This window comes from Colias croceus, chromosome Z (genome assembly GCF_905220415.1).
Source record: "Colias croceus chromosome Z, ilColCroc2.1".
Lineage (NCBI taxonomy): Eukaryota > Metazoa > Arthropoda > Insecta > Lepidoptera > Pieridae > Colias > Colias croceus.
The window spans coordinates 3,675,053-3,686,230 of NC_059568.1; the positions used below are offsets into that span (position 1 = coordinate 3,675,053).

The 11,178-nt window shown below is 37.4% G+C and overlaps 1 protein-coding gene across 2 annotated transcripts; it reads left to right on the plus strand.

The window, feature by feature from the left end:
* The first annotated feature begins 7,730 nt into the window (after nucleotides 1-7,730).
* LOC123705055 lies at nucleotides 7,731-10,219 on the plus strand. 2 transcript variants are annotated; one of them, XM_045653624.1, is made up of 7 exons: nucleotides 7,731-8,382; nucleotides 8,462-8,554; nucleotides 8,645-8,879; nucleotides 9,009-9,092; nucleotides 9,208-9,282; nucleotides 9,373-9,441; nucleotides 9,535-10,219. In XM_045653624.1, exons 1-7 carry the CDS (start codon nucleotides 8,363-8,365, stop codon nucleotides 9,619-9,621), a joined length of 663 nt encoding a protein of 220 aa, XP_045509580.1. In that variant the 5' UTR covers nucleotides 7,731-8,362; the 3' UTR covers nucleotides 9,622-10,219. The 2 variants fall into 2 exon arrangements, with proteins under 2 accessions (XP_045509580.1, XP_045509581.1); XM_045653625.1 differs by having other exon boundaries at nucleotides 8,367-8,382; nucleotides 8,631-8,879.
* The last annotated feature ends 959 nt before the right edge of the window (nucleotides 10,220-11,178 follow it).

Sequence of the window (11,178 nt, forward strand, 5' to 3'; positions counted from 1 at the left end):
GAAATATTTTACCAATTCCCACTAAAATTGCGCTTGCACAGTCCCTTCTATTCCCTATTTTAGACTATGCAGATGTCTGTTATCCCGACCTCACCGAATGCCAGCTTAACTCCCTTGAGCGACTGCAAAACCTTTGTATCCGATTTATATTTGGACTGCGTAAATACGACCACATTTCTGAATTTAGAGCCAGGCTCAAGTGGTTTCCAATTCGCCTTCGCCGGAATACTCACATACTCCACCTCTTGTATTCCATTCTATTTGATCCTAAAACTCCTCCTTACCTGAAACAAAACTTTTCCTACGTATCTTCCAACCATTCCCTAGCTTTACGATCCTCGAACAACCTGACATTATCTTTCCCTCATCATCATTCAAAATTCTTTCACTCTTCCTTTACTGTCACCGCCATTTCGCTATGGAATGCATTACCCGAGGTTGTGAGGAGAGCTCAAAGCCTGCCTATTTTTAAAAAGGAGCTAAGGAACCATTATGCTTCCTTATCACAAGATTGATGAACCTTAACACTGTTTTGTAAGTATATGTATTATTTATGTATGTATATTTGTTGTATATATTATATATATGTATATATATTGTATATGTATGTATTGTATGTATTGTATGTATACAGGGTGTAATCGTTAAGTGTGCACAGGCGATTATTCCGTAACTATTACAGATATCAAAAAACTTTAAACTGATATCGAAAGTATTTAACCTAATGAGTAAAATGGCCATAATACATTTTTAAAAATAAAACGAGTAATATCTAAAAAATTAACTTGAAACCCTCCCATACATTTAGTATGAGATACTAATATCCCATGTACATGGGTTGATACAAAAGTAATGATAATCAATATTAAACAAGGTCATTACAGTTATAATAATATGTAGTTCTCTAAATAGTCTTCTAACTAGAAAATATACTTCAATATTTTTTTTCCTAAACTTAAAAAAAAAACTTTGACTTCATCCACAAAAACCCCTCCACGCGGCCATCACTTCGCTGTCGTCTTAAAATAATTTATTGCTAAGAAAGTGTTTCTTGTGCCAAGGAAAGAGATAAAAGTAAATAGGAGCTAGATCTAAAAAATAGGGTAGGTGTTCAAGCATTTGGAATGCCGATTTTTTAATGGCAGCCATCGCAACTGACGCTTTGTGATCTGGTGCGTTGTCTTGGTGAAACAGCGTTCAGGTCCGCAGTTTGCCATGTCTCTTTTCCTTACTAACCTACCGCAATCTTTTAATTTGGTCTGTTAAGTAAGAGCCCAATAAAGTGGCTACCTTTTTAAAATATTCCACCATAATTATTCCTTCAGCGTCCCAAAAAACTACCGCTTTAATCTAACCTACTGATTTTCACTTTGAATTTCTTCATCGTCACTTTGGAAGCTCGCATCCAGGACATTGATTGTTTTTTGGTTTCAGCATAAACATGGTGAACTCGGGTAACGTCCATGATCACAAAACGTGAAAAAAATTATCCTGATATCATTAAAAATTTAGAAATTTACCTTCTACATGTCGAACCGTTGTTTCTTCTTTTCGTCGGGAAACATTCTGGCACGCACGGTTCACATTCAAATTAATGTAAATAATTGGAAACGTGGCCTGTTGATATGATTTTTTTGTGATTACTTAGTGAATACATGAGCAAGCAAAAAACATTTATTTTATATTTTTATGTGCACAGGAAATACCCAATTATCATTACTTTTGGATCAACCTAGTACATTTAATATGAAAGATTTTAGCTTTTTCTTTCTTTTTTTGGTTTTCTGCTTTAATTACTTCGCAAATTTGAAGGGAAGTTCATTTAGAAACTGTAAATAGAGCTCCTCATTGTATTGCACAATGAGGACATCACTTCGAAAATCTGCTATGAATACGAAATGTATGGGAAATAAAATGTATGGGAGCGTTTAATGTAACATTTTTGGATATTTCTCGTTTTATTTTTAAAAATTTATTATGGTCATTTTACTCATTAGGTTAAGTACTTTCGATATCAGTTTAAAGTTTTTTTGTATCTGCAATAGTTACGGAATAATCGCTTGTGCACACTTAACGATTACACCCTGTATATATCGTATATGTATGTATTGTATGTATATATTTATATGTAGTACTTTATATACATATTTGTATTAAAATTCAACTTTCAGTTGTGCACCACCTACTCCGTTTCTCTGCAGCTTTCCTTTGCTGTGGTTGTCTGGCAGAAATCGCTCGAAGCGATAAGACCGCCCTCTGTACTTGTTTTGTACTTTGCTGTATAATTGTTTTATCCTCTCTTTTTGTGTACAATAAAGAATTTTTATTATTATTATGTGTATCTCATTCTATAATACTCGGGTACCATCATAAGGAAGGTACCCGGTCCTTTGGAAGGCTTACGTGGGGACACGGATCCAACACGCAGAGGCCCTTTAGAGAACTTTACTGTGTTGTGGGACACCAGCCGCAGCCTGCCCATGACTGCACTATAGAGATACAATCCTAGGCAGTCCGCGGCCGATGTAGGACTATTTCGAGATATGGAAAACAAAATAAACTGGGCTATGGAGAGGGATGTTAAATGGGCCGGTATTTGGGGACTATTGGAAACTATGGCACCTGCCTTTCTACTAAAAGAAAGTAAAAATATGTTGGCAGGTGGTGACTCGCCCTCTCACTGTATGGGCCCCCGAAATAAGCCGCTGCAATAGTGCGACAAGGGGGCAACATATTGTGAGCAGCTAAGGGTGGAGAGGCGTCCCTGGACTTTAAACGACGATCACGCGCTCCCTGAGGGTCCAGCATCACGTGCCCACTCGCCACTTACGCTTCGCATCCACCCTTCGAGCTAAAAGCTCTCGCGACTCCACTCTGGCCGGCCGGTTAAGGCAAGCCAGAGGTGGGGGTCCTGTCCTCGTCAGGCTTCACTCCGACCGGCCGGTGAAGGCAAGCCGGAGATGAAGACAGGGGCCTCCCCCGGGAGCACTCGGTTCCCGCGGGGTCGCTACTCCCCGACACCCCGCCACAAGGTGTCCTGCGGGTGACTGATTGCACGGGTGGAATATCTATTATCACGTAAACAATAGATATCCCAACCGTGGGCGATGGGGTCGTCACATCCCTACGCCCTTATTATTATTATTATTATCAGTCTTGTCTAATAATCGTAAGATGTTAGGGCAGCGCCATCTAGTATTTAAACATAAACATATTCATTTGCGTCGCGGGCGCCGCGCGTCGTAAGCCCCATACCTATTGACCGTACGTGCATCCATTACTGCCACACTATATTGAACTTTATCACATGAGGAATACAGGTCAATTCCGTAAACGTTGTGGAACCGTCCTTGATCCGGAAAATGATTATTTTGAATAATTTTGTCAGTTGTAATGTAAGCATTAATAACAGCAACTTTATTTTTCATGCATGATTTACTTCATTTGATATCTTAATCCTTCAAGCGTCGTGATCTAGACAAAATATATAAAATCATTGTTCCTAGCTACCGGGGTCCCATGCGACGCGCGAAGGCTTAATCATATTATTATAAAGTATTATTAAAATAATGTGTAATTAATAATATTGCGATTCTAAAGTAAATACTCCCTTACATAGACAATTAATAATTTACACAAGACAAAAATTGTTAGAAAGAAAGTTAATAATATTGTATTCGACTGTACTCAATGTAATGTATGTAGAAGTTTACAATCAAATTTAATGGTTTTCTAGGTCAAAAGTCAAGCAAAAATTGGACTGATATTGGGCACTATTTCAAGCACAATTTTTTGAGACGTAAATTGTACCTATAGCTCGTTCGATATTCGCGCACTGAGGTGAGTATGCTGGGCGTAGAACCTACGCCCAGCATACTCACTGAACGAAGCCTGTAACTCCGAAGTTATTCGAGCACTGTTTTTTCTTTTTGGGCACCGTTTGGCACTATTTGGGAACTATTTTTTGATGTATGAATTATGTTTGAAGCGTATACAGATTCTCCGGACGGAGGTGAGTATGCTGGGCGAAACCTTCGTCCAGCATACTCATCGAACTATGGCTATAACTTCGCAAGTACAAGAGCACTATTTTTTTCCTTTGGGCACTATTTAGCACTATTTCAGAACAGTTTTTTGACATTCATGAAATATCAGGATTCCATGGTGAGTATGCTGGACGAAGGGACACCTAGGTTCTTGTGAGCAGTGATTTTAAGCATAGGAAACCCATAAATGAATAATTTTGCCACTGAATGTACACATGAAATTTTTATAGTGACCTGAATCAATTGTTCGTAGTTTTAAAACAAATGGATAAAAGTTTACACAAATAGAAATAAGTTAAGGGTCAACTCATACCAAAAGAGCGGCGAAGCGGAGCGCAGTTTCCGTGTCATATGAATTTTAACTTTATTTTCATTACTATAAGGGTCAACTCACACCAAAAGAGCGGCGAAGCGGAGCGCAGTTTCAGTGTCATATGAATTTTAACTTTATTTTCATCACTATAATACTTATTATCGCATGAGAAGCTCGAACGAGTCGCGCGGATGCCCGCGGCGCCGCTGGAATTCCGTGGAATTCCATTAACGGAGCCGTGCGACTGCGCGAGAAGTCGCGGGAATTCCCGAGAATGCTCGAGCATTCGCGAGCGGCCGCTGGCAATATCCCGCCCCTCGCGCCCGCTCCCCGCACGCGTCTGTGCGCGCGAGCATTCGAACTGCGCAAAGAGCGACCCGTGAATTCATCGCGGGAAGGCGCGCGGATTCCCGCGACTGCTCGAGAAGTCGCTGGAATGCTCGAGAAGTCGCGGGTCTCCGCTACTCCGCGCTTCGCCGCGCTGCGCTGCGCTTCGCCGCTCTTTTGGTGTGAGTTGACCCTAATACTTATTATCGCATGAGAAGCTCGAACGAGTCGCGCGGATGCCCGCGGCGCCGCTGGAATTCCGTGGAATTCCATTAACGGAGCCGTGCGACTGCGCGAGAAGTCGCGGGAATTCCCGAGAATGCTCGAGCATTCGCGAGCGGCCGCTGGCAATATCCCGCCCCTCGCGCCCGCTCCCCGCACGCGTCTGTGCGCGCGAGCATTCGAACTGCGCAAAGAGCGACCCGTGAATTCATCGCGGGAAGGCGCGCGGATTCCCGCGACTGCTCGAGAAGTCGCTGGAATGCTCGAGAAGTCGCGGGTCTCCGCTACACCGCGCTTCGCCGCGCTGCGCTGCGCTTCCCCGCTCTTTTGGTGTGAGTTGACCCTAATAAGACATAAGTGGAAAATGCATGAATCGCCAAATGAAAACTCGGAACGGTTGAACCGATTTCATCAATTCTTTTTTATATTCGTTGAAGTACAAGGATGGTTCTTATGGAGAGAAAAAAAATATGTACCACGAGCGAAGCCGGGTTGACTGCTTATTCAGAATAAAATTTAAGAAATTTGAGAGGATAGCGTACAGTAGTAACTAGTAGCCTAGTAGGTATCAGGCAGTTTATTCAGAATAATATATCTGATAATAAAAGTATCATCATCATCAGCCCATAAACGTTCCCACTGCTGGGACACGGGCCTCCTATGAGGGTACAGGCCATAAATATAAAATAATCGGTTAAAGATATTATACGACCGTGCAGATTCCTTCTAAATCTTGTCAAAAAGAAGTTGAAAAAAGATGTACCTACTTTTCAAATTGAGTTTGGTCGGAAACTACCAAGGGTGTCACCGTTGCACGTGCGCAAGAGACGACATAATACTTCCCTCTCTTTCACTCACATACACTACAGTACGTATTTAGATAGATAGAAGGTGATAGTGATGGGATGTGCTTCAATCGATAAAATCGTGAATGTATTTTGCATTTACGGATTCGTGAAATCTATATATATAAAAGAAAGTCGTGTTAGTTACTCCACTTATAACTCAAGAACGGCTGAACCGATTTAGCTGAAAATTAGCAGGGAGGTAGTTTAGAGCCAGGAGAAGGATATAGGATACTAAATACGTACCACGGGCGAAGCCGGGGCGGACCACTAGTAATAAATAAAAAAAACAAAACTTATAATAAATTTCAGTTGAATACATTATTTGTATATAATAAATGCGAAATTATGCGAGAATGGATGTTATTCTTTCACTGCGGAACCGATTACAATGAAATTTTGTATATACACACATAGGTTAGGTTTTATCCCGGAAATCCCACGTGAACGGGAACTGTGCAGGATTTTCTTTAAAAACGCGGGCGGAAAGCTAGTATATTATAAAAGAAATTTTAAAACTTGAAATGTAATTTAAAATAAAGAAGGAAATGATGATAAAGTTAAAGGAGTGAGGAGAAAGGCACAGTCAGCATGAAGGAATCATGCAGCATTTTAACAAGTTAATAAAAGGACAGTCTTAATGAAAACATTTTCCTAACATCCTACTAATAAAGTGAAAGTTTGTGAGGATGAATGTTTGTTACTCTTTCACGCGAATACTACTAAACCGATTATAATGAAATTTGGAAAAATTACTTTTGATCCCGTAAATCCAACAGGAATGGGAACTATGCGGGTTTTTCTTTGAAAACGCATGTATATTAAGTATGTATTTCAATAGTAGTTTCTCATCTATGAGAACTGTCATTTAATCAACCGTTTAATTTTCACATAGTTACACATTTAAAGTAACTTATGTGTAAAAAATTTCAAAATAAAAATTCACTCTCTTTAATCAAATGTATTTATTATCTAACTACAGGAACAAAAAAAACGTAAGCGTAAGATTGCACAATTCTTCTAGAGTATCAAGAGAGTATCCATCTTGATAACACGCAGGCTCGAAATGCAGTGAACACAATATAGCAAATTGTGGCGGCGTCCAATCAACTCATGTCTCATGTTTTATACCCATTTTTTATTTAGCTCTGGAAATCTAAAACAAAATGAATTTATTAATAATCTGAAAGAGAAATTAATAAACAACAAACGAAAACTAAAACACATAAGGCAAATAAAACAACCACGTGGCCGTTTTATTTTCCTGCGGTAAAAAATTTACATCTATTATTTGCAAAAACAACTACATAATATAAATCTGATATAAGAAACAAAATAAATAAATCAACGTTAATATGAAATAGATTTTTTGTCATAAATCGATAATATACGCTAGATGTGTTACAACACTACGGTGGTAAACAAAATGCCAAACGTGATATTATTGTGACATTTTTTAAAAATTATTTCATTATTCTATATTCCACAACCCCATAAAGTGGGTAAATGTTACAGTTACAACATAAAATTACAAAAAAGCGCTTGATAAAACCTTCAAATAGGTTTAAAACATAAATATTTATCAATTTGCTGAAAATCACTTACCGATGGAAAGATATTTGCACATTGTTTTTATCCAAAACTCCCATTCGACTAGTGATAGCCGGTTGATAAACATACAATAGTTATTTTAGCACACTGACAAATAAAAAGAAACACTGTACACTTTATATTTTCTAAATATTTCGTTAAAAACACTTGACACACTGAGCCCACCAGCTGGCTGGAAAACAAACTGACTGCCGGCGCGCTACGTTTGAAGACAGTGCAGATACTCTATCGCTATCTCAATCTGGCTTATGCTGTTATTGACTAAGAGTAAGTAAATTAGAAAATATGTATTTTGTTCTGTCTCAATATAAGAACTCTATAGGTTTATTGCTCTTAGCGTACGCTAGTCCAGGGAGTGATCACCTGTGGTGATCACTTCCCTGTAGGTGAGAACTCACGCACACAGAGACAATTTATGATAGTTGATCTAGTTTAAGTGTGGCCGCTATTTGTAAAAATGAGTGCATGGCACAGGTGCATGGTAGATTTAAAAAATATTGTGACTGTTAAAATTTTCTCTAATATGACTAAAATTTACAATAAAAAAAAACACACACACATTTATTTGTATAAAAACAATAATTTACGTTTTTTTCTTTTGTACAATAAAATATTTAGTAGACATTTAAGATTATTATCAGAATTTCCTAGTTCTTACTGGCAACATCGTTATTTTATCCGATGTGACATTTGTTTTGAATAAAAACAGTTGTGAGAATGGTGAGAAAGTTTTACCGGGTTTATGTTTTGCTCGATTTCTCTCAATTTCTTCATCTTGCAATCCTCAAGCAGCAGCAATACGTCGAGTCGAGCATTTGCGTCTCCTCCGTATTTCTTCTTTGGGTGATTCAAGGCTCATGTATCACCATACGGTATTGGTATTGTGTTGTGAACTTGTGAGTGACTAGTTTTGTGCCAGTTTTACTGAGACAATTAGTGAGAAATAGACTCCTATAGTTTTTAAGTACCTAATCTGTGTGTTATTTACTTCGTTCACCATGTCTCATGTGTACCGGAGGTTAGTAAAAGTTCTTATTATTTTGGGAGTAAATATCATTAGGTCTTTCAATAGAGGCTCATGCGATGTAATTTTTCAGATGCTCCAAGTGTGGTGCTAATCAGGTATCAAACCCTGAGTTGAGGATGCACAGGTTCCCGACTCTTGGAAAAAATAAAGAAAATGTTTACCAGTAAGTTCATAAAACTACATAATGTTTTAATTTGGATAAAGATTATTTAAAATAATGCTTTATTAATTGACATTAGCAATTTTTTTTCAGATTGATGTCATGGGCAATGTTTTGTTACCCAGACAAAGACTGGTTTGACTTGCAAGCTCTAGCCGATTTGCAAAAATCTTGTAAGGTTATTTGCAGTAAGCATTTTGCAGATTCTGCTTACACAACACCAGCAAAAATACGCCTTCATAAATCTGCCACTCCATCCATAGATGAAGAAAATCTTCATTCACCAAGAGCTGGACCGTCTCATAGTAATATCTGTAATTTTCTAAGGGTAAGTATTCCTTATTTGAAAACTTTGTTTACCATGTTTGATATAAATAATAACTCTGACTCATTACTAATAAATGATTACAGAGTGCGGAACAATTAAAGTGTTAACTAAAATATTTGCATTCCACAGACTCAGTCCCATACGGTTATGTCAGTCACTGAGGAACCAACTGCTGAGATTAAAACTGAGTCAGTAACTTCAGGGTCTTTTGCGGTAAGTGGTATAATATGGAATAAACATAATATAAGTTAAAACATTATACAAATATTTTTTTTGCGACTTAAAAGTTAAATTCTTAACCAAAAATATTGTTTTTTTGCTTCCGCAGGCCCGATCCCAAACAGTTACTGAGGAATTAAGTGCAGATATAAAAACTGAATCAGTACCTTCAGTATCTTCTTTGGTAAGTGATATATGAAGTAGCCATATTATGTGAGTACTTATGGCAGTATAAAAACCGTCATAACTTATTTAAATAAATATTTTTTTGTAGCCCCAATCCCAAATGGTTGCCGAAGAACCAGCTAAAGAGATCAAATCAGAACCCTCAGTATCATTTTTGGTAAGTAAAATAACCATTACTGAGTAACCTACCTTGCCAAATAATTAATTATAAATAAATAACCTTATTGAATGTAAAATCATTTTCTTTCAGAAAAAAGAATCTTTGCAGAACAAGGGGAAGCTGTCAGCTTCTGAGAATAAAGTTTACAACAAATGTAAACTTAATGAAGCAAGTTAACAAGCTCAAAACTGCTTTAAAACAGAAGAAAGGGAGTGATGTTCTGCAAGTTCTGCATGATAATGAAAATGTCCAAAGACTGTTTGGACACAAAATCAGCCCATCAATGGCGTTAATGCTCCAGGGCGATCTTCAAAATGGGCAAAGAAAGCACCAAGCAAGACGGTGGAACCAAAAGCAAAAGTTTTTGGCTTTGGAGCTCTATAAAAAATCTCCTCGGACATATAAACTTATAAGCAGACTATTTTGCTTGCCAAGTCCATCAACATTAAGAAGGCTTTTGGGGAATTTTGCATTAAAAGCAGGAATCAATAAAATGTTATTTGAAAATATTAAAAAGTTTTCAAAGAAAAACCCAGAAAGTAATGTGTGTTTTTTAACATTTGATGAAATGTCTATCATGAAAAATATATCTTACAATTCAAAATCGGATGAAATTAATGGGTATCAGGACCACGGACTTCAAGGGAAATCTAAAGTTTTTGCTTCCCATGCTTTGGTGTTTATGCTGGTATGGATAAGACGAAGATGGAAGCAACCTGTTGCATTTTATTTGTCTGGTGATAATGTCACTGCAGACAGATTAACTGTCCTTATTAAGGAGGTATGTGTTATATTACATAAATTTGTATTATTCCATAATTATGTTATAAATGAAATTAAAAACATGCACGGCTCAGTGTGACTGGAGCCTTTGCTCCAGATTTTAAAGATACAAGTAAAGTTTAATGTCTTTACATTAAACTTTACTTGTATCTTTAAATCTCTCTGGACTGGATTAATTGAAACAATAACAAAATATGATAGGATTAACCATAAAATTCGAACAGTATATACAAAAGTGAAAGTGATTTCTTCCAGACAACCTAAACAATGTGTTTAAAACTAATTGCACGTTCTTCACGAATGTCTCAAAACGGGAATCAATGTTTGTGCAACAGTTTGCGACATGGATGGAGTCAATGTCAGAGCACTGGAGAACTTGGGTTCCACTGTAGAAAATCCTTTCTTCATATTTGAAGGAGAAGAAATAATTACTTTGCCAGACCCTCCGCATCTCCTAAAGTGCTTCAGAAACTTATTTATGTCATATAATGTGAAATTACCCATCCCTGTCCAATCTACAACTACAGGAAATGCAATAGGAACAGGTAATACCTACTATTTAATGCTTGGTCTAACTTGAACGCTAAATCTAGTCTAAATAAACGATTTATCTATCAACTATCTATCAATTAATCTATCTGAATATTATTGTAAAAAAAAAATTAACGCTTTTTTATATTTCAGGTATCGCGTCTTGGAAGCACATTGAGCAGTTCTTTGAACTCGACAATTGCAACCCACATTTTATTTTCGCCCCAAAACTCTCACAACGTCACATCCAACCCAATGGAAAGGAAAAAATGAGGGTTAAATTGGCCACCCAGATTTTTAGTCACTCCGTGGCAATCAATGATATTTTATGTATAGATACGTTATATACTCACAATATATCCAAAAAAAATGCTTCATATGCAGTGTCAGGCACACACAAATACAAGTTTCATTTTACTT

Coding starts and splice junctions, on each gene's coding strand:
- LOC123705055 (XM_045653624.1), top strand. CDS start 8,363: ATGTCTCATGTGTACCGGAG. Junction 8,555..8,644: donor AATAAAGAAAATGTTTACCA/GTAAGTTCATAA, acceptor ATTTTTTTTCAG/ATTGATGTCATGGGCAATGT. Junction 8,880..9,008: donor ATATCTGTAATTTTCTAAGG/GTAAGTATTCCT, acceptor TGCATTCCACAG/ACTCAGTCCCATACGGTTAT.